The 24,230-nt window shown below is 37.5% G+C and overlaps 1 protein-coding gene across 1 annotated transcript; it reads left to right on the top strand.

Moving 5' to 3' along the window:
• Positions 1-2,107: 2,107 nt before the first annotated feature.
• On the top strand, positions 2,108-22,686 carry il6st (interleukin 6 cytokine family signal transduce). The gene is made up of 16 exons (XM_059357595.1): positions 2,108-2,377; positions 2,768-2,845; positions 3,772-4,071; positions 4,503-4,647; positions 7,193-7,350; positions 7,508-7,662; positions 8,647-8,809; positions 10,722-10,798; positions 12,058-12,316; positions 14,070-14,237; positions 16,250-16,351; positions 16,917-17,057; positions 17,152-17,292; positions 17,922-18,018; positions 18,676-18,757; positions 21,020-22,686. Exons 2-16 carry the CDS (start codon positions 2,776-2,778, stop codon positions 21,620-21,622), a joined length of 2,661 nt encoding a protein of 886 aa, XP_059213578.1. The 5' UTR covers positions 2,108-2,377; positions 2,768-2,775; the 3' UTR covers positions 21,623-22,686.
• Positions 22,687-24,230: the final 1,544 nt, after the last annotated feature.

The raw sequence follows: 24,230 nt of genomic DNA, 5'->3' as shown, positions 1-24,230 counted from the left end.
ATAAAGTCTGATTGATTATTGAAGACTTCAGCCGAACATATAGACCAAAATAGAAAAAAAGGAATAATTGCAACATGGAACTTTAGAAAACACACAAGATGATGGAGAAAGCCATATATAAATAATTTTAGTTGGTTATTTTGCATAAGCCAAATCCTAAATGTAAAGTCTGTGATTGAGGCAGATTTAATTGCATATGAGGTCTTTGTATCCGGCTACAGTAGGCTACAGTACAGTACAGTACAGTACATTATAGTACAGTATACATTAGGGTACAGTACATTAGTACAGTATACATTAGGGTACAGTATACATTAGGGTACAGTACATTAGGATACAGTATACATTAGGGTACAGTATACATTAGGATACAGTATACATTAGGGTACAGTACATTAGGATACAGTATACATTAGGGTACAGTATACATTAGGGTACAGTACATTAGGATACAGTATACATTAGGGTACAGTATACATTAGGGTACAGTACATTAAGGAACAGTATACATTAGGGTACAGTACATTAGTACAGTATACATTAGGGTACAGTACATTAAGGAACAGTATACATTGGGGTACAGTACATAAAGGAACAGTATACATTAGGGTACAGTATACATTAGGGTACGCAACATTAGTACAGTATACATTAGGGTACAGTACATTAAGGAACAGTATACATTAGGGTACAGTACATTAGTACAGTATACATTAGGGTACAGTACATTAAGGAACAGTATACATTAGGGTACAGTACATTAGTACAGTATACAATAGGGTACAGTACATTAAGGAAAAGTATACATTAGGGTACAGTACATTAGTACAGTATACATTAGGGTACAGTACATTAAGGTACAGTATACATTAGGGTATACAGTACTAAGGGTACAGTACAGTACAGTACATAAGGATACAGTATACATTAGGATACAGTATACATTAGGGTGCAGTACGGTACAGTACATTAGGATAAACTATACATTAGGATACAGTATACATTAGGATGCAGTACAGTACAGTACATTATGGTACAGTACATTAGGATACAGTATACATTAGGGTGCAGTATACATTAGGGTACAGTATACATTAAGGTACAGTACATAGGGTATAGTACAGTACATTAGATACAGTATACATTAGGATACAGTATATAGGGTACAGTACAGTACATTAGAATACAGTATATATTTGGGTGCAGTACAGTACAGTACAGTGCAGTACATTAGGATACAGTATACATTAGGATACAGTATATAGGGTACAGTACACTACATTAGGATACAGTATACATTAGGGTGCCGTACACTACATTAGGATACAGTATACATTAGGGTGCCGTACAGTACATTAGGATACAGTATACATTAGGGTGCAGTACAGTACAGTGCAGTACATTAGGATACAGTATACATTAGGATACAGTATATAGGGTACAGTACAGTACATTAGGATACAGCATACATTAGGATACAGTATACATTAGGGTGCAGTACAGTACAGTACATTAGGATACAGTATACATTAGGATATAGTATACATTAGGATACAGTATACATTGGGTACAGTACACTACAGTACAGTAGGCTACAGTAGAGTAGAGTAGAGTACAGTGCTGGACAGTTAGCCCTAGGAATTTGAATGGAAAATCTATTGGATGATACACAACTGTAGCCTGTTTGTGATATCTACATTGTTTGATTTTGTAGGATAAGCCTTTCCTCTAGTTTAGTTGTTTTCATTTAATATAACACATTGTACTATCATCCTGTACTGTTTCCACGTCTGAGAATTATATGTGGGCTCGAATCTGATGTGGGACATGACACTCTGGACAGATGAACCGACTGATTTGGTAGGCAAAGTTTCACCTTCTCAATGACTTTATGTGTTAACTCATTTTGATGCCAAGTGGTGCCTGAACTCTATTATGACGTGCATTCTTGCTAAGCTGAGGGGCGGAGACATACTGGAAAACATCAGGGAGGGACACGCACATCCGGGACAGTCAACACGAGAACCTCTGATTCGACACAAGTGTTTGACAGACAACTAACTTGACCAATCACCAAACGGGATGTCAGCACCGCGCATTAAAGTAGATCTGTAAACTGTCAGTGGTAGGGAACAGGCTCGGCGGACAACATGGCGGTCCATCACTATGCTGGCAAGTCGGTGAAGTCTGGCGCAGCCCCCCTAAAATGTTGCGACATAAATTTCCCTTGACGGGAAATGGGTGGTCCTCCCACAACAACTGACACGGACGAGACACAACAGACAGCTAAAAGTCTTGTTTGTTAGGTTTAAGCAATAGAAACGTATGGTGTTTATATAACAGAAACCGCACAGACATTAATTCTGACACCAGTTGGGTAAGTAATAAGCTCTTGTTTTTGATTGCGGAAACAATATGGCGGTCGCAGGGAGTGTGACTCTCGATGCTAAACTAAATATTGAGTCGCAACACTGCGTCTGCTGTGTATTGACGTTGTCCATCGTCTGTGCTTCTTAACGCTTCCTTAGCCGTTATTAGCTAATACCGTAATACATTCCTGTGTAGCTTTAACCTAACGGTCTATCAACATTAATAGATAACACTAATAATAATTAGAGGTACATACGAGATGGTAACAGCCGCTAAGGTTATCTGGATGTTACGCCATGACTTGTTACTAATACGTTGTAACGTTAACGTTTGTTCTAACTGACGTTTAGCTACCTTTTCATCTGACATGGTGTCTTTTTTACATTTTCCTAATAAGAAATCAGCATGGTGTCCGTGGGACTATACCAACTGGTGATGGCAGCCTGCCTTTCCTCTGTACTCCAGGCTTCAAATGGTCAGTACCTTTTTACACTTTAATCCCTGACTGTTTCTGCAAATGTTGTCTTTCATATAAACATATAAACTGAATGTCTGAGTTCTCTTTATTCTGCCCTGTTTTATCTTGTGACAAAGTTTTAGATTTCAAATTTGCTTTATTTCAGAGAAATAATGACATCAAACCCACAAAATCCAACTCAAAACCAAGCACTTACCACGGTCGGCTTTGGATATATATACTAATTTAGACATGGGAAAAATAGAAATTATAGAGTTTATTTGAAAGGGTAATTATTATCTAGATAGTGATGAAGTAAAAAAGTGAGATTAAATGATATTAAGACTAAAATATATCATTACTTTATGATATTAAGTCTAAATACACAAATCTTACCTTTTGCATAGTTACTGCATTTAGACTTTGTAGGGCAGTATTGCTGTCTGCATTGTAATCCCTCTGATTACCTTAAGATCCCTTACTGCCACAAATAAAGAAAAACAAAATATTCTAGTAAACGTCCAGCATTCAAAATCCTACTTACATGAAAGTATGTTAGTGTAATCAAGAAATTGTGACGTTCTTTAAGTGAAGTACTCACTAAGCAGCCAAATTATAGATAGAAGTAAATTACAAGTACCTCAAAATTGTACTTAACTACAGTACTTGATTAAATATACTTACCACCACTGATCTTTTACTCGTATATACATGATAAAAAGCTCCCTTACTCTCTGCGTTTTAACCCTACTGAACATATACTACTGTGGAACTCAATTTGTCTCAATAACACTGGACAATTGGCAACTTCAAACATAAGATAAAAATATGATATATATGTTTATAATGAAGTCAATATCATTGTAAATGACTGTGCTAGTTTTTGTTTATGTTCAAGTCTAGTAGTGTCTAGCCTTGTGTTTTCTGTTTTTCTTTGTCTTTAGGGGAGACCAACTATTTGCTGATAGCCCCGCAGTCTCCATTGGTGGAGATTGGGACTAACTTCACAGCCACATGCATTCTCAACACAAAGGAAGTCACGTCAGATGACCTTTTCTGGACTTGGTCTGGGACTACTATACCCACAGAACAGTACACCAAGATCAATGGATCAGTTCTCAATGTCACTATCCCCATCGTCGATGAAGTCCCTGGATGGTTATTTTGCAAATGCAAGAAGGAGAACACCTTTTGTTTCTTGAACAGCGGCAAAATTGTTCACGGGATCATGCTTAAGAAAGGCTGTAAGTATGCATTTTCATAATCTAAAATAAAAAGCTGTTTTTTAAGAAACCTGTATTTTATGCTTACAGGTTTGGAATGATTTTCCTGTTAGTCATGATCAGCAACTTCTGACAGTTGTCAGAACTGCAAATGACAGCATTTAAGTTGTCATCCAAACTGTCTGCTGTAAACTTCCATTAGAGCTTGCAGACCTACATCCTGTTTTAACTTTGACCTACTGTAGTAATACCGTTTTATATATTTATATATTAAAACAGCCTGAGAAAATAAAGGACAAAGGTATGTGATTAGAAATGTATTCCACCCTCACTCTTATCTCTCAAATATTTAAATAACTATGTCTGGGAAAAAAAGTAACATGTAGTTTTGTATGAAAGAAACATCGTCCAAGAAATAAAGTTTGGATGTTTGTGTGTTGTCTCAATGACAGATCCTCCGAGGAAGCCTGAGAATCTCTCCTGCATTGCACTTCAGGAAGGATGGTCTATCTCTACAAAATTCAGCTGTAAGTGGGAACCAGGACGCCAGAACAAAGATGTCGTTACATCTTACACACTGACTGTTGCAGTGATCCTGTGAGTATACCCCTAGATGGTTTTACATCATAGCCACTGTCTGGAATTTTCATTGTCAGGAAGTTTTGCTAACATTTCTGTTTGTGACAGCATGGAGGAATTAAATCAAGCTAATAAAAACCTGAGGCCAAAATTACATTTATCATAGCCAGACTCTATAAAAACCGAAATTGCTGTTGGATTTTCAAATTTCCAGTGGTCCTTGAATAAATCACGTGGCACGAATGCTCCCAATAGGAAAAAATAACCGAATCTCAGCTTAAAATATAGATATTTCTACAAAATCCGTTTATTCTATATACGTCATTTAAAATATTTGTCCAAAGCCCTTTGCACAAACGTGATCTTCTAAAAAAATTAAATTCCATGCTTTTCAGCGACACTTGAAAGCCATGAATTACTTCGCTGAGACCAATAGTTAGTCATTTTATAGCCATGGTTGTGCTTATGGTGTGGGACTTATATATTGCAGTGGAAAACTAGTCCATAGAGACCAATACTGCCCTACAAAGTCTAACTGCAGTAACTACATTTTTGGTTGAAATTGAGTTACAATTAAAAATGAACTCCTTGATGTCTGTTTTATCTTGTGACAAAGTTTTAGATTAAAATTTTGCTTTATTTCAGAGAAATAATGATAAAAAAATTGCAGTAACTACAAAATCCAACTCAAAACCAAAGCAGACCATCTGCTTTTACTGTGATACAATGAAGCCTTGAAGAAAAGTGAGTTAGAATTATATTTAGAGTAAAATATAGCGTTACTAATATTGAGTCTAAAATACAAAAATCTTTGAATAGACTTGTTAAACACTTTTAAGTACACTGAAACAAAATCAATTTGGAAATGTTTATTCACTGAAATCAAAATATAAAAGCTGAAAGAAGACGACAGCATTGTTGTTACTGCACTCTGTTTCTGTATTACTATTAGAACCTTTTACAGCAAAACCAGAGTGCAGTATCTAAATGTTTGGGGTCAAAGGTCAAATAAATCTTCATGATCTTGAGCATAAACATTACATCATCAATAAATGTAGAAAAAAGTGTCATATCACTTACCTACCTATAACTAATTTGGCTGGCCAGTTAAAAAAACGCTAAAAAACTTTAAAGCAGTTTTTCTCAGTTTTTGCCTAGTTACTGCAGTTAGACTTTGTAGGGCAGAATAGGCATGGGCGGTATACATTTTCCATACCGTCATTCCACTGGGGTATATGATATGTGACTGTATTTGTGTTTGTATATGCCGATATCTGTGTTCACCCCCGCACCCCCCAAAAAATTCACCAAACCCTTTTAGCTAAGTCTTTCCACTTTAAAGTACTTTAAAGAATGTGTTCTTCATGCCAAGGTGTCTTGTTGCTATATTTTAACTGGGTGAGGTCACAAGTACAACAGACCACAGCTGACTCTGAGACAGCTCTATTTTTCTTCCGTACAAAATTTAGTGTGCATCAGGTGTAAAGGTTTGGCCACATTACATTTCTGTTTAACAAAATTGACACACTTGGCTAGAAAAAAGGGCGTGAAGTCATAAATGATCAAACTCTGTCGATAACTGTCAGTCAAGCCTTTTTTGAAAACAATGTTAATTCATTGAATTTTATGATCAGTCTCATTTTACTGCTTGGCAAATTTCATGTTTATAAATCTAAATTTGCTTAATCACCCCATGTTTAAAAGTTTTATTACATTTATGTAGTTTGTGGCACATGTTAACAGTAAGAAAAGCTTGTCTACCATACATTATTATAACCAATTACTTGGTCATCTGTCTAGCATATAATGTTAATTTGCTGTCCACGTTTGTTTTTTTATTTTCCCCTTTCTGTATCCCTAAATGTTTTAGCATGTCATGTGGTTCTTCTGTGATGTTAATTTGGAACTAAGTTGTCTACTTGTTGCCTGTTTACTAAAAAAGGTGTGTCTAAAACAAGATAAAAACACTAAATCTGAGGGAAATGATCTTGCTGCATGGACATATAATTTAACTTGACAAGATTTCTTAAATTAAGATTGTTAAATCTAGAAATAAGCATGTTGAACACTTACAATAAGAAATTAACTCTTTAAACAAGATCAATTATCCAACACTTCTAAATCTAAAGTTTTTTTTATCTTGGTAAGAAACAAATAATTGTCAGGTCACTCTGCTTGGGCCAGTTCATCGCTGCTTGCAGCTTTAATTTATCTTGTTTTAAGAGTTAATTTCTTATTTTAAGCGTTCAACATGCTTATTTCTAGATTTAATAATCTTAATTTAAGAAATCTTGTCAAGTGAAATTATCTGACCATGCAGCAAGATCATTTCCCTCAGATTTAGTGTTTTTATCTTGTTTTTAGACACACCTTTTTTGCAGTGTAAACTGATGAGGCCAGCAGTTTTTCAGATTCTGGTGTGTGTGTGTGTGTGTATGTACTATATGTGTATGCATGCATGTAGTGAGAGGGCTAGAAAGTCTGAAACTTGGAATATGTAAAAAAAAAAAAGAGAGAAAAACAGTTCGTTCCTCTAAATGGTATTAAAATATTGTGTCCACAGTGGACGGAACTATACTGCGGTAACAACTGAAGACAATGTCCAAGTGACGTTTGAGGATAGCTTCCCCAATCACATGTCGCTGGAGGTCTGGGTGGAGGCACACAATCGACTGGGACGAATCCAATCGGAGCATCTGCATAGGGATGCTAACGGCTTCGGTAAGATAAATGTTGTAGTGTTGTGTAAGGTTTGCACTGTGCTGGCATTTTTACGTGTGCTTGATCTAATCTAGTTTGTACTGAAACATATACTGACCTCAGTCACACTGCTGAAATATGATGTTAATGTTGATTGCCATTTGTGTCTTTGTTGCAGTGAAAACAGACCCTCCATCAAACATCAAAGTCATTTCAGAAAATATTTTTGCTACCTCCCTTGTGATAAACTGGACTCAACCTCTTCGTAAAGAATATGTGAAGTTAAGCTATGAAATAAGATACTGCCCAGAAGGATCTGAAAGTTGGACTTATGTAAGTATGTTTTTTATTCTGCCACTCACAGTCATTTTCAAATTGTTCATTCACATAATTTCAGCAAGAAAAGCAGAGCTGGAACTAATGATATTAAGTGTGTCAGTTTTCTTAGTGAGCCAGCATACACACTAGCTCAGTCCTGGTACTAAAACGCCTAGACCATGTACGTTCATATAGTTAAGTATTGCTGTGTAATTGATATTGTATGAAACACAGACAACTTAAAATTCACACCATTAATTGTCATTTTATCACACTGAAACCTTCTACCACTTGAATTGCCAGTGAAGGTGAGCAGGTAGGCCATGGTCAGATGGCTGGTGAATTGTGGATATAATATTGGTATTTATTCTGAATTCTTTTCATAGTGCTGAAAATTAACTTGGTAATGAGGAAATATTTGACACAAGTTAATACACCGAATGCATTGCATTCCTTTTTTTTTCAAATTGTTTTAATATTCAAGATAACTACGTAACTGTATTTTAAACAAACATTCTAACTAAGTCTTTAATGAAGATGTAGCTGTTCTTAGGGCTAATTCTTTTATTAATTGTCCACAGTAAATTTGTCATTCCCCAATGAAGCAAAAAGCGGATTAATAGTCTGCCTGTACCCGTAGTAGAAAAGCACAATTAGATGCCAAGTTTGAAAACAAAAATAAGTTCCCTCGCAATAGAGAGAAAAAGAATCCCAGTGAAGAAAATGATCTGCAGTGATTACAAAAATTTCACAGTAGGATTTCAATAAAGATTCTATAATACAGTATCACCCAACTGTGAAAAATGTTCTGTGAGGTTTTTGCTCTCATTTAGCTCTCAAAGTGCACAAGATTGGTGCATTTTACTTAAAAATGTACAAATTTGTACACTCGACACTATTTGTGTCACCGCATCAACCACAAATTAAATGGTAAGGGTTTGTGTTTATTAATTATTAGTTGACAAGATCAATTGATGAGATGTTTTCTATATCCATCAGGTACCTCTTGTGGACACTGCCATGGACATACAGTCATTCAGACTCCAGAACCTTCGGCCAGACACAGTATATGTCACTCAAGTGCGCTGCAAAAATGCTAAAGAGGGTCAGGGTTACTGGAGCAACTGGAGTACCAACGCTACCAAGAGGACACCAGAATACAGTGAGTTTTATAACTGCCAGTTTACACTACTTTTACAAAGTTAAACAATATTTGACCACCTAATGCACCATGGTGTTCAAAGGCTATTTATTATTTAACCAGAACCAAACCCTTTGGCTGCTGCAACCTTTTCCGTGTCCTTCTCCTGACTCCTTAGACTTTTGCCCCTGTACCCCAGCCTCCCCTGATACCCTCAGAGCCCTTACAAATGTCCTGTGCAATGGGCAGACATCCAGGCAGTATTAATGGTGAATTTGGAAGAGATGTGAAGAAAGATGCACATTTTTCACATTATGGGGTAGTGATACAATTTTACTCTATTGGTATATTTAGGTCATTGTCATTTTTTGTCACAACTGGCCACTGTGCCATTTAGATATCTAAATGACATCTCCTTTGGACATCTCCACGGGAACATGACATGACTGCAGAAAATGCAGACTAAATCCCCACTCTGTATGGCAGTAACCTGAAAACAGTCCTAATTAGGGATGGGCGTTTGGAAGAAACCTGCCAACAACGTTATCTATAACGTTAACGATCAATTAATCAATTAATCACTGCATGCATACAGGTGCAAAATAAAATATATGTGTACAGTATTATGAAAAGCCTATTTTGATAACTGACGCTTTTATTTTGAAAGGACAAAAAGAGACTAGATCATTTCAATTGTAAAACTAACTCAACTGAGATTAAACTGTTAAAATAACGTCAAGAAGCTCAACTCAATTTCGTTTTCACAGTAATCTTGCATATTTAAGTGTGTTTTGTGATTAAATAAGTTTTGGATAAATTAAACCTATTAATTCATGCTAGCAAGGTTTGATACAGTAAGCTAGTTTTCCTCAAATTCATACTCTTGTAATTCTATGTGTTTTATAATTGTTATTGCAACTTTCAGTTTGCAGAAACTGTAGCTTGATCCAACTTCATTCTCAGCTCATTGGCATCAGAACTGAACGCTCAGCAGTGTTTCAGTTCGGGCAGCACTGATAGAGTCACAGATAAAAAAACAAAAAACATACACAGATGGATTAAAAATTCCACGTGATCGACCAAATTCTCAACGACCATTGATCGATCATCGATTAATGATTCCCATCCCTACTCCTTAAGTTGGATATACTGTACATCAGTAAGGGCCATGTGTTTTTTTGCCAGCAGTTGGTGTTAATTGGTATTGTTATAATATAAAATAATCACAGTCACAACAATGAGCTCTCGCATTTGAATTAATCTGAACACAGTTTCAATATAATGCAACAAAGTTATGCGCAAGCTTCCACTTTTAGGAGCAAAGAGGATGCTGACAGGCTCAGGATCAGAGGCAGAAAGCACATAAATTGGGAAAAATGTTATAATATTTTGAGCCGCGTTGAACAAAAATTGCAGCAAGTTTAAATGAGCGTGGAGCTAAACAACCCTGTCATCATAACACAGGTTGGAAAAATGGAAGAAGATAACTTCTTCTACGCTTCATTTTAAGATGAAGTGCATTTTGAATAGCCTGCATTTATTCATAAATTAATATTACAGTTTTTGATTTTACATTTATAGATTACAGCCTGGATTACAGCCTTATTGATAATATGTCTCTTTTCTGTAACAAGACTATTGAATTTATTTTTTGTTCCAAGGTTGACTCCACAATTCCACACAATAAGACATGTAGGGAAGTATGAGGGCCTTAGCCTTAGATTTATACAAGATTGCTGTTGTCTTTAAAATGTCACCTTTAATCTAGTCAATATGTTGTGTGTGTGTGCAGGCTGGTAAAAACTTGATTGCTCTCAAGTACAAGTCTGAATCTCTTTAGACTTGCTAAACCTATAAATCTGCCCACTTGTACATGTGCAAGATTTGGTGGGATGATTTTCCTTTTTGTTCTTTTTGCTTCTCTTTGACCTAGAACCAACAAGTAAACCAGACGTTTGGAGAAGCATTGCTGAAGCTGACGGTGTAAATGAAGTGCAGTTCATTTGTAAGGTAAATTCCCACATCACATTCAGTTTAACACAAAACAATAACATGTCCGAAAAATCTATCTTGCTTTTTTACTGTGTCAACTGTGATGATTTATCAAAGTGTTGTTGAAAAAGAGATTTGCTGCAGTATTCAATAAAAGTTACATCACAATCTATGATTTCACTAAAATAATAATAATAAGATCATTGTAGGAGATCATATCTTCAAAGAATGTGTTACAATGGGATTATTCTTGACATAGTGAAGTGACAGAGGCATTGGTGAAAACATAAGAGCTGACAGAGATGTCCGCTGGCATGAGTACTGCTCCATTTGTATCCACACTGGTTTTTTCGGCCTGTCCATCATAGTGAGTCCAAAAAGAGAGGGTACGAAGATTACATGCCCATTAATAAAATTGGAAATGGGGCAATCCCATTCCACCACCTGCCTTCGGCCGCTGCAAATAAGCTTTTCTAATTCTAGGTCTCTTCCCATTCCAAACAAAATTAGAAATTGCTTTGTCTATGGACACAAAAAATTATTTCCGTAAAAGTATAGGAATTGTTTGAAATAGAAACAGAAATTTTGGGAGTCCACTCATCTTTACGGCATTAATTCTGCCTGCCAAAGTGATGGGGAGATGGAACCACCTGTCAAAATCCTTAAAAGTGCGCTCGATTAAAGGCCTAAAATTAGCTTTAAACAAATCAACCATGTGTCTAGACACCAGCACACCCAAGTATTTAAATGAGTCCGTCGTCACTTTAAATGGTAAGTGTGAGTATGAAAGGCTTTGGGCTGATTTAGTGATTGGAAACAGTTCGCTCTTAGAGAAATTTAGTTTGTAACCAGAAATCTCTCCATATTCTTTTAAAACAGACATTATATTGGGGATAGATTCTTGGGGATTTGTTACATATAAAAGCAGATCATCTGCATATGAGGACTCTTTGTTTTCCACCCCTCCCCTGAAAACACCACCATACCCCTCCAGTGATTGCAGGGCGATAGCCAAAGGCTCAATGGCCAGGGCAAACGCCCATTCTTCTCAAATTTGGTCCTAAGCCGCCTGACTATAATGTTAAAACACATGCACTGCACGTGACATTCTATCAATGTAAATTGTATTGAATGAATTACCACAACAAGGTTAAAAATTTGAAAATAAGTTTTGTTTGAGGCTATTTCATGATAACACAGCTTTTTGAAGTCCAATCAGTTGCTTTCCTGAGTTGATGCTGAAAGTTAACATATACTGTGTGACTCTGTCCTGCCAGGACCCTGTGTTTAGCAATGGGAGGATAACAAGATTCAACATAAGTATTCAAGACCCAAAGGACAAAGTCAAGAATAGGAGTTCAGATTGGGAGAGCATCCCAGTCAACATGTCAGACAGCAACTCTAGCCAGCAGAAGATCACTTTACTTAAACAGATTCACCTGGCTGACAAGAAATCTGTTAGAGTGACCGTCAAAGCTGTCAATTCAATGGGGGAATCTCCTGAAGCATCCTTGGTCATCTCAGAAAAATCACAGGGTAGGTGTCTATGATGAGCCCCAGCAGTGATGTATAATCAAAACCACTCTATGTATAATTTTCAGTATGGATGGCTGGTCTAAGACCATCTTGCATGGTTGAATGTGGTCTGTGCTTGTGAGGCTGGTTGGGTGCACTGCCAAGTTCTTGGAAACATCATTGGAGACTGCTCTAGGGCAGTGGTTCCCAACCTTTTTCTTGAGGGACCCACATTTTTATCATTGTAAACTTTGGCGACCCCCCATTGTCCATTGCTTCTATGAAGCCGAACTCAATGTGACTTTCATGGTACCCTCTCTTTTTCTTTTTGAGATATTCAGCATTTTTGTCTCCCTGACACTTTGCCATTTTTCCATTAGCTCTGTGTTTCTGTTGTTAGGTGAGGTTACCGCTAGGTGAGGCTACCACTAGGTGAGGTTACCTGTGTATACTGCAGGAGGGATGTTACACATGTCCTTATTCTCGCGATATAGCCTTTATTTTTAAACTTTTCTATAGTGATTTTCCTACTTAAATAAATGAATAAACATTTAATGTAGCCCTTATTTAGTTGTTTTGGTCCCACGAATGAATTAAATGCTGACTCATCTATATTTAACACATTAGATTTATTACATCCCTTAAAATCAAGAGGGCTTCGCGACCCTTTATGGATCTTTGGCGCCCCCCTTGGGGGGTCGGGCCCCCCCTGTTGGGAATCACTGCTCTAGGGAGTGAAATGAATATTTAAGTCAGAGGCCACCCCTCCGTTGGCCAATGGCAATGCAAGTCTGTGAGAGAAATAAGTATTTTGTGCGCATCTTTTATTTCAAGAAAAGTGTGGGATTTATATTTATATTTTTTATATTTATATTTTTGTTCAGTATAGGCAGTCCAATTGACATGATCCAAATGTCAAGCACCAAATGGCTGTTGGGTTTTTTTCGGACTTGATGACCACTTTCCCAGAGCCTGCCATAACATAACTTCGGTCCAGAGCAAAGTCTATCTAAGTGCACCTAAGCTTTCATCAGCCAGCTGGTCTATAGTTTGCTGCTGTGTCTTGTCAAATCACGTGCATATACTGCCCTACAAAGTCTAACTGCAGTAAATACATTTTTGGTTGAAATTGAGTTATAATTAAAAATGAACTCCTTGATGTCTGTTTTATCTTGTGACAAAGTTTTAGAATTCAATTTTGCTTTATTTCAGGGAAATACTTATATAAAATTGAAGTAACTACAAAATCCAATAAAAGTGAGATACAACTGTCATACAAGACTTTTAAATACACTAACAACAAAATCAATTTGAAAATGTGTATTCACTTCAAAACAAAATATAAAAGCTGAAAGAAGACAACAACATTGTCGTTCCTGCACTCTGTTTGTGCATTACTATTAGAACCTGTTACAGCAAAACCAGTAACTACATTTTTGGGGTCAAAGGGCAGATAAATCATCATGATTTTTGAGCATAAAAATGTCATCATCAATACATGTAGAAATAAGTGTCATATCACTTATCTACATATAACCCATTTGGGTGGCCAGTTTAAAACACATTAAAAAAACTTTTAAAGCAGTTTTTCTCAGTTTTATCCATTGCGTAGTTACTGCAGTTAGACTTTGTAGGGCTGTATGTTCATGCTGTTGCTCAACACAGCTAATATTTGAGTTTTCTTACTGATGTGAATGTTCTCTTCCCTTTGCACTACAGTCCTCATCACTGCTGACTCCTCTGGTGTGTGTTTGTGCTTGTGTGTCTGTTATAGAGCCTGCACCAGTGAAACTGCTGAATGTGTGGCCCAGTGGTGGCCAGCTGTGGGTGGAATGGACCCCCCCCAACAGTCCTCTGTCAGAGTATGTGGTGGAGTGGGTCAGTGGTGGTCAGATAGACTGGCAGAGGGTCAACAGAACTACCAGACGCATTCCCATTGCAGGTAATCTCATTTATCTAAACAAACGTATGGGAGTCAAGTACTGTATGTGATTTGAGGTCACCACATTGAAGTGATATTTTACCCAAATATGTTTTGGATAGACAGATGATAACAGATGATAGCCGGTGGGTTTGGAGATCGCATTACGACGCAGTTTGAACCTCAGGGTTGGAGTTCACAAGAGAAAAAAAAACCCCTGTCAAAATCAGAGGTGTCTGTTTGTTTAAATGCTCGAGTGTCAGTAGCGGTTCTAGACCTATTTTACTGTGGGGGCCAAGGAGGGGCCAGTGTTTAATCAGAGGGGCACATTAAAAATCGTCAAAAATGATATTTAAGCATTCAAAACATTTATTTTAGCCAAAAGTCTCATATTTGGAAGAACCACATTGATTGAAGCAATGAAACTTACCAACATTAACAGTTATTTTTGTACGACAATGACATTTCTCATTTTTGTGCACAATTACTTTTTTTAATTTTGAAAGTGCAGTACAGTGAGAATGATCTTTATTTATGTCATACAATGTACACATTCTGGGTTCCTTTTGTGTACAATGAGATATTGTTTGAACAAAAAATAGGTAAGAATTGTTCCGTCATTCATCGTTAAAAATGTATCATTTTATTTTTAATTTGACACAGGGGCCACAGCAGGGGCCGAGGGCTTCTTCACAGGGGCAGTGGCCCCTGTAGGCCCCTGTGTAGAACCGACACTGTCGAGTGTATAACGTGTGCATGCTTCCAGACACAGCACAGTTAAAGTGTGGCTCGTTTGAGGTCATTTAACAACTGTTTATTCAGTGTCAAGTTTACATAGAAACGGTAGTCAACTATAATTGAGCAAACAATTAAATGTAAGACTAACACCATATATATTTTATTCATGTTGAGAATATTTCTTGCAGCTGTCAGTCCACACAAGCTCAGGATTGAGCTCTGTTTTACTGTCAACAGCAAAACTAGAGGGGTACATTTTTCACAGCGCTCACAAAAAATCTGTACCGTCACAGCCCTATTGTCATGCAGCTATCTGTTTATGGACATAAGCACTAGGGTTGCAATCTGAACATTGTTAGAAATTTCTCAAACAATTTGTTCTGCATCCGTACTGAGGGCTGAGCGGTATGGACCAAAAGTCATATCCCGATATATTTAGGCTGAATATCGATATACGATATATATCCTGATAATTCTATCGCAAAGTGAGAGCAAATGTTCAGTCAAAGTCAAAACCAAATATGACATATCACAAGTAGTTTTATTGAAACCATTTATTTAAGTGAACATAAATACTGTATGACAGGAGGACCTTTTTTTTTTTTTTTTTTAAATTAAAGCTCCTTAAAGTGCACATTTAAATAGAAAAATATATTAAATGTATATATTCATATTTATATATAAGGAAATATATATATTTTTAAACTATAACAATATATGGTCTAATTCCATATCACTTTGAAAAATATATCAATATATTTTTTTATATCGATATATCGCCCAGCCCTATCCGTACTACATGTTTGAGTGACATGCCAAGATATCTATATATTAGGGTGTCTCTGACAAATAATTTACATTTTGGAGTCATATTGGTGAAGTTGTGGCTGCTATCGACTGATCATCCAATCATGTTTGTTTTTGCTTACGAAACAATTGAGCCGATGCCATGAGGGGTTTTTAATGCTTTATATACATGATGTGATGTTTAGTACAGTGCTGTTTGTTTTGTGTAGACAGACAGACAGACCTCCAACTCCTAACACTGCACTACATTTATTAGCTCCTCTGTTTGGAGAATCCAAGCTGACAGCAGCTGTTTTCTGTCAAACAGCATACTAAAATCATAATTACAAAATTATAAATGCCTTCTTTTAAGCCTAAAGGGTGTGTCATACTCAGAACTAAATTTTGGTGGAGTATCACTTGACTGATTCTCTGCGTTACTCTGATTACATAATTTTTAGTCAACAGGCTTTTCTCTGAATGTAACATTTCATTTATGTCAAATCTAGGCAACCTTAAGAAGTTTGTTTGCTACAATGTATCTGTGTATCCAATATACTCTGGATGGATTGGGAAGCCAGCAAGAATGGAAGCCTTTCTGGAACAAGGAGGTAAATTAACACACTTATTCGTGACTAATTGTAAGAAGTACACAATTGCATTTTAAAGTATTGTAAATATTGAAATCAGTCCAAATTGTTTTTTGGTAATTGCAGACACCCATTTTTTCATAGTGTCTGAGAGACTCTGCTAAATACTCAGCTTTTCTTTCTTTCCATGTGTGTCTTTCTATTCGGTTAAGAAGTCTATTTCTATAGGCTCGTCAGTTCAAATGCCAGGACTGAAAAGTTTACTGTTGTTTACTGTAAACTACACAACAGTGTCCTCTGGCTGCAGTAAAGTAATCATGCTTCTGATACAGGAATACATAAAATCTGTATTCATGATTTTATAATTCTATAGTTTCTCCACCTTCAGCTGTTGTCAACAACATCAGTCACATCAGCCGATAGTCACTGCCTTAAAACAATAACCTCCTCATTTACACTGACTGTTATGAGAACAACAACCTACAATTTAAGAAGTTATTAAGTTCAACCAGTTCTTCAGAGATGTTGCCACAATATATTAAAACATATGAAATTGACCCACAGTTGTATGATGTTGTGGTTGCAGCTCCGTTAAAAGCTCCTGAAATCAAATGCACAGCAGGACATAATGAGGCAGAGCTAAAATGGGATCCAATTCCCCAAGACCTTCGGCAAGGCTTCATCACCAACTACACCATATTCTATCAAAGTGGAGAGGAAAAACACAGTATGTACCTCTCACTTGGTATCTTGAATTTTACCCAGAAGGTTACTGATAACTGCCGTTGTCAGTTGCTGATTCCTGTTTTGCTCATTTGCAGACATAACAGTGTCAGCTGACACCACCTCATACACTCTGAAGCCATTGTCGGACAACACCAATTACATAACTTGGATTAAAGCTTCAACCATCGGAGGCTCAGCCATAAGCCTTAATCACTCATTCATCACTCGGAAATATGGTGAGTGGGATCTTTCCAACACGAGCAACTGAAAACAAGACAAAAAAAAACACATGCACAAAGCCACAGCCATAGTTCAGTTTTGGAAATTGAGCATACTAATACTGCTTATGGCCATGTTTCCACTAGGGGGGGAAAGTGGCCACCAGGAAAGTCTCAGGCCACACCCTCTCAAAAGTCCACTCACTCTGCGTGTCTCAACTATAAGTTAGCCCCCAGAGGGATTTAGAGACTCTGGAGGTGACATATGGTTTTCACCGTCGCTAACTGTGCACAACGTCAGCAGCTGAAAGCAGCATGGCTAATCTCAGTCTCAGTTCATCATAAACATAGTGATTGTGAATTAACAGCATCGCTACTTGTGCACAGTCTGGTGCTTGTTGTAAACAAACAGAGATCACTAAGTGAACACCTCCTGCAGCAGCAGCACATACACACTGTACTGCTACAGAGCTAACTGTAGCTAACTGCCGCTAATGGCGGCTCTTCTTAACAAGCCGGCCTCCAGCTCGTTAGTGGCTCCTTAAGAAGTGGCTCATTCGCTCATTAAATCTCTACAAGAATATTGACATGAGCTTTTGACTGCAGGCTGTAGTTTTGCTTGTTGCTGACTCTTCTGTTTCCCTCAGCTCCAGGAGAGGTGGAGAGCATCGTGGTCGGAGTGTGCTTGGGCTTCCTGTTTATTTTTGTCATGACCATGCTGGTCTGTGTCTACAAAAAAGATGTGTAAGTTCCACTTTAAGCATTATCTATTGTGCTCAGAGCATGTTTTGAAGAGAGATCAGAGTTATTCTGGTTTTGTATTTTTTAGTTTCAATTATTTCCAGAATGCATATGCTTGTTTCAATTTAATCCTAATTGCAACAGCTGCTGCTTCCTCACCTGCCATTTGTACATGTTTGAGATAGGTTTGTGGTCCCTCCCCTTCCACAACCATTGACAATGGGAAGTGTCCAGCGTTTAAAACTTTTTGTTTTGAGTGCACCATCCGGGTAATCCTAGTGCAATGCATTCTGTCATACTTGTCAGTGTAAATGAATTTATGCACTTGAAATATCAGATGTAAAAGTAAAAAGTAAAAGCAAAAGTACGCAAACTGAGACACAGCTACAGTCACATAGACATCATTGTCTCAATAATCATATGCACTAATGTTCATGCATGTTGTCTTGATAAAATTTGACCAAATTGATACACTCAAAAGATTTAAAGTATCATTTCATTTCCTTTTAGCTAGTTTTGAAAATATTTTTTTTGTTTCAGTTTCAAAATCTTCAATATCAGTTTTTATTTTTATTTCAGTGAACTCAAATGTTCTTTCACACCTAGTTTAGTTTGAGCTTTTGTTAACTATAATAACCTTCAGTCTTTTCTCTCTAACAGGATCAAGGAGAATTTCTGGCCCGAGATTCCAAACCCTGGAGAGAGCACCATTGGAAGTTGGTCTCCTGATTATCCTTTGAAAGTGAGGACTTCTTTTAAACTGACACACACTGTGCAGTGTTTATTATGCTGCAAATCAACAGATTATATAGGTATAACCTGCACACAGCACATAGCTCCAGCCTGCTTTTCATCACTGCAGCTGACTCAGTAACAGTGAGACTGGCCTCTGCAGCCAAACCCCTAACCAGGTCTGAGCATTGAGGCAAACCAATCCAATCCAAATCAGTCCAGTCCAATCCACTTTATTTATATAGCACAATTTAAGCAAACACAAGGTTTCCAAAGTGCTGCACAACAATAAATAGATAACACAATACAAAGAGATGTAGAAAACAATAGTACAGTAAAATACAATAAGATAAAAAATAGAATAATATAAAATAAAATGTAAAATGTACTGCCCGCACAAAATAAAATATGCGTGTATACAAATAAAAACATAAAATCATAAAATCAACACTCTACGTGGTGTTAAAAGCCAACGAGAAGAGGTGGGTTTTAAGAAGAGATTTAACCCATTAAGGCCTAAAACGCCTGGAAAAAATGCCTGGAAAACCTCTGGGCGATTTTGAAAGAACCCCCTAAAACCTGAATTTTTTCTGGAAATTCAACAGAAGATTTTTCGGCCTCTGTAGCAGATAGAAATGAAATTCAAAAAGTATTTGAGAGCTTATACCTGTGGCTTTCATGAGAAGCTGAGTTTATTTGTCCAAACAATAACGTTTTTTTAAAAATCTACAAACTCCGCAAATGTCACATTTGACTGAATAAAAATCCTATACATAATACTAATACATGCCCATTAGCAAGATGCAAACATGATATGACCATTGGAAGAAATAGACATAGTTCTCATTAGCCTACTGTAATAAAAAAATGATAATAATCATAATAATAATAAATAATAATAATACATTTTATCTATATTGCACTTTTCAGGGTACTCAACGACGCATAAAGTAATATAAGACATACAGTCATGATTTCTTATATCATCATCACAATCAATTAGTATTATTATTGTTATTATCTCCAGATGGCCACAAATCTGTCTGTTCTTCGGTGAAAATATGTCGTCTAAAAACATTCCTCATCCATAAATCCCGGTCGATTGGTTCCGAGGGTTCAAAGTCCCGATCAGCAATAACATCATGTGCACTATTTTCATCAAGATCCATCACTTACTTCTGAGCTCCCTCCGCTATAGTCGTCTTTCGCCATGATTTCAAAGTTCTGGAAAAGTCCCATGTTGCATTGCGACACTCCCAAGAGACCGAAAATAGGTGGAAAAAACTACAAATACTACAAAACGACGTATCCGCTGTCCCGGCTTTAATGGTAGAATAACACAACAGTGCTCCCAATTTTAATGGTAGAAATGCGGTAATGCTTTCCCGCCTTAAATGGGTTAAAATGAGACAGTGAGGAGGCCTGTCTAATGTGCAGCAACAATTCATTCCAAAGTTTTGGAGCTGCAATGGCAAATGCTCGTTCCCCTCTGAGCCTCAGCCGAGCTCTGGTACTACCAGGAGCAGCTGGTCAGCTGACCTGAGAGACGGGTGGGAGAGTAGGGGTGCAGCAGCTCAGAGAGGTAAACTGGAGCAAGACCATTTAAAGCTTTAAAAGCAAATAAAATCATTTTAAAATTAATCCTAAAATGAACGGGTAGCCAGTGCAGTGAAGCTAAAACAGGTGAAATGTGCTCATACTTTCTTGTGCCAGTTAAAAAACGTGCAGCAGCATTTTGTACCAGTTGAAGGCGGGCAATGGAGGACCCACTAACCCCCATATAAAGTGCGTTACAGTTATCAAGCCGAGGGGGGGGGGGGGTACCCACAAAGACCAACATTCAACTTACCTTCTAGATATTGTAGTTGGTCAAGATTTTTTCCCCCATGATCCCTATCCGAGTAATTAAGTATTGATAGTCTCAACCCGATACTAATATTCTTTTGTATGTTTGTGTGACTTGCGGTGCCTGTCGATACAGAAACTGCCGTCTCTCCTCTGAGAATGTGAAACATGGTGAAACATCTTAAATGTCAAATCTACAACTAAGTAACTTTTTATATCCTGTTGTCTTCATGAGATATTTCATAAATCACAAAAAAAAAAAGAAGTTAACACTTGAATGCATACTAATTCTGTGTAGTGGACCTCTGTCCTTTCTCAACACACCATCACATACTACTGGGACACTAGAGGCCTTCCATTGTTTCTGTTTGCCATCTAATAAGTCTTTTGTCCGATTGTAATTCTGCCTCACTTTTGTCTCCCACAGGCAGAGACACCGAAGCAGAACTGTTTATCTGGCATCAGTGTGCTCGATGTGGATGTGTGTGATGGCAAATGTGTGTTTGAGGAGGACAAGGCCAGCCTGTCTCTGAAGAAGGATAAGTATCTGTCAGAAGAACACAGCAGCGGCATCGGTGGCTCCTCCTGCATGTCCTCTCCTCGCCAGAGCGTGTCCGACAGCGACGAAGGCGGCGACATGGCCGACACCACAGCCAGCACTGTCCAGTACTCCTCGGTGGTGGCCTCCAACGGTTACAAGGGCCAGACTCCCAACTCCCAACCCCAGCAGGCCATTTTTTCACGGTCTGAGTCCACGCAGCCCCTGCTGGACTCTGAGGAGAACCCAGACATGTTGGTGCAGGAGGGCAGCAGACAGTCGCAGTGTTTCCCCCGACAGCCCTGCTTCACGCGCGCTGCAGGCAACCAGGACAGCAGCAGCCAGCTGGAGACGGAGCAGCAGGAGGTGCTGGAGCCTCTGGATTTATGTCCCCTGGAAGATGACTTTGAGCAGACGACGCCTTCTGACGGCCAGTCGGCTGTACCACTGTCCAGCTACATGCCTCAGCTGGGTGGCTACAGACCCCAGTAACAACACAGACACACAACATGTGTCATCTATGTGATTTTGGTCATTCTTAAAGACAAAAGACCGCACCAGTTTATCTTTTACCCCTAACCAAGAATAAATAATCCAGAATGCTTTGGAGCTTTCGGGACTAGGATTAGTTTGCTTGCTTTGCACTTAAATGGAAAATGAACACAGCCACATCTTTATAGCGAAATAACGTGCAAAACACACGGCATATGTATGTACAGTCATGTCACATGTTGCATTTCATTCTGTGTGAAGCACTGTTCAAAAGTGAAGGGTGCTGCAGCAGACGTTGTGTGTGTTGGAGCAGATGCTTACTGAGCGCCCTCTGGTGGCGGCATGGGATGCAGGGACCATGTTACCGGGCTTCGAATGTCCACAGAGTATGTTTTCACTTTAAGAATATACACTGCAAATTAATGTAATCAAATAACAAAGTTCACACTGACATGTCACCAGTGCAGTGCCAGTGCACCATTAACTGCCTTTAAATATAAAAATATTATGCATATCTGAGTTATGTATAGTTTCTAGCTAATGTGATACCTTTAGTTTAAGGATCACTCCACTGCTTTAATTCCGTATGTAAGGTCTTTAATGTTTATTTCATTCCTGAAAGGGATTCCTGTGACAGGAGGCAGTGGCTTAAGTGGGGAAGAGTCCAGTTTAGATTGGTTCCAGTGTTCCTACAGTGTCCCCCCTCACCTCAGTCTGTCAGAGCAGCCATTCTTTCTTATCATATTACAATGGTCAAACTTCATATGCAATGTGCTGTGTTTCTATGCTCGTCTCTAATAACCCCCTGATATTTCACCTTTCACTAACATCAGCTTGATGCTACAGCTCTGAGTGATTATTGGGGAGCGACCTGACAATGTGATCAATGACTCACTGTGATCACTGACCTGCTCCCAGCAGCAACAAGTCTTCATGTCTGAACTGCTCTGAATAGCTTTGAGGACTGCAAAGCTCTGGACGAGAGAAACAGGAAATAAACCTGAAGGCTAAAAGTCTGCTTCTCTGCAAAGACTTTGAGTGAACAAACATGGAACTGACAGTCGGAGAAAAAATGGGGAAAATGTGGAAGTGTTAACTTTTTTCAATATGACTGTGAACAATCAAAGAGGTCAATCGTTTCATTACCTGCCGACAAAAGGTTGTGGAACGCTGTAAATGATTATCATTATAAAATATGAAATAAATGTTTTAACTAATGTCTTGATGTAAGCTGGCATCATTGTCCTTAACACTTACACAATTGTTCTGTTTCTACCTGGAAAAGATTTAAAATGAATAAACGTTTTGGCTTACCAAGTCAAAATGTTGCCTTTTGGTTTATTATTTAATGACTAATCAGGTTGATTTAGCAGAAGTGTTTTTATTTTCATCCTGCATAACTTTTCAGATTTTCTTGTTGTGGCAGAAATGGGCAGCAGTGGGGAAAGTGGATGAAATTCAATGGCTCCATAACTAACTATGCTGTATATTAGAGCTGCAACAATTAATTGATTAATCAAACAATAATTTATTATTCAAATTCAACTATTTTGATAATCGAATAATTGGTTTGAGCAATTTTAAAGACAAAAGTCCAAATTCTCTGATTTCAGCTGCTTCAATGTGAATATTTCAGGTTCCTTTGTTCCTTTTTGCCAATAAACTGAATATCTCTTTGGTTTGGGGACAAAACAAGAGATTTGAGGACGTCATCTTGTGGTTTGGGAAACACCGATTGATATTTTTCAACATTTTATTGACCAAACAACTAATCGATTAATCATTTAAATAATCGAGAGATTCATCGATAATGAAAATAATCGTTAGTTGCAGCCCTAGTGTATATTTAACATGTGTAGGGATACACTCAAAACATGTTTGGTTTGGTGAGCTGTGTATTTCCTGCATACAGTGTCTGGTGATACAATACATATGATACAGGGCTCCAGATTCAATATATTGCAATACTGGAAGCAAGGTGATATTTCGCATTTAAAAAAATCTAATTATAGGAAAACTGTCGTAGTAGCTTTGAAAGCATAACTTAGCAAACAACCAATGTCTTCACACTGGAAGGAGTTTAACTACATCAGAGCTACACAGTAAAAATGTCCCGTTTATTTTACAGAAAAAAACTGGCAGCTGTGGTTACCAGAATATTTCCGTAAAAAATACAGTACATATGTCAACATCCTTACAGAACAACTTGTAAATGTTACATCCTAAAACTGTAGTAATTTAAAAAAAAAAGTTAAGTTGTAGATTATACTGTCCTTTACTGCTAATTTAACAGGATGATGCTGCTTTTATACTAATTATTTATGCAAAATTTACATGCAGATTTTGCTTATTGCGCATTGATTACCAGTGAATTAACATTCAGTTATTATTTATTGTATACTGAATACCAGTTAAATTTACAAGTTGATTTGTAAAGTTTACATTTGTACTGTATTTTTTGCAGAGTTATTCTGCCATTTTTTTTCTGTAAAAGCAACATCATTTTTTTTTTTACAGTGTAGCCAGGGGAGAAATGTAGTTTGGTTAACTAAAGCTACTTTCAAATAATTGGTTCAAACTACTTTGTAAAATAATAATCAAATTTACA

This window comes from Centropristis striata, chromosome 19 (genome assembly GCF_030273125.1).
Source record: "Centropristis striata isolate RG_2023a ecotype Rhode Island chromosome 19, C.striata_1.0, whole genome shotgun sequence".
Taxonomy (NCBI): Eukaryota; Metazoa; Chordata; class Actinopteri; order Perciformes; family Serranidae; genus Centropristis; species Centropristis striata.
Note: the sequence above shows the minus strand (reverse complement) of the source record. Positions and strands in the feature narration are given on the sequence as shown.

What these genes read in the sequence shown, in the direction of transcription:
- il6st (XM_059357595.1), top strand. Translation starts at nt 2,776, where the DNA reads ATGGTGTCCGTGGGACTATACCAACTGGTGATGGCAGCCTGCCTTTCC. An exon ending in GATCATGCTTAAGAAAGGCT is followed by an intron (nt 4,072 to 4,502) that starts GTAAGTATGCAT and finishes TCTCAATGACAG; the next exon opens with ATCCTCCGAGGAAGCCTGAG. An exon ending in CATCTCAGAAAAATCACAGG is followed by an intron (nt 12,317 to 14,069) that starts GTAGGTGTCTAT and finishes TGTCTGTTATAG; the next exon opens with AGCCTGCACCAGTGAAACTG.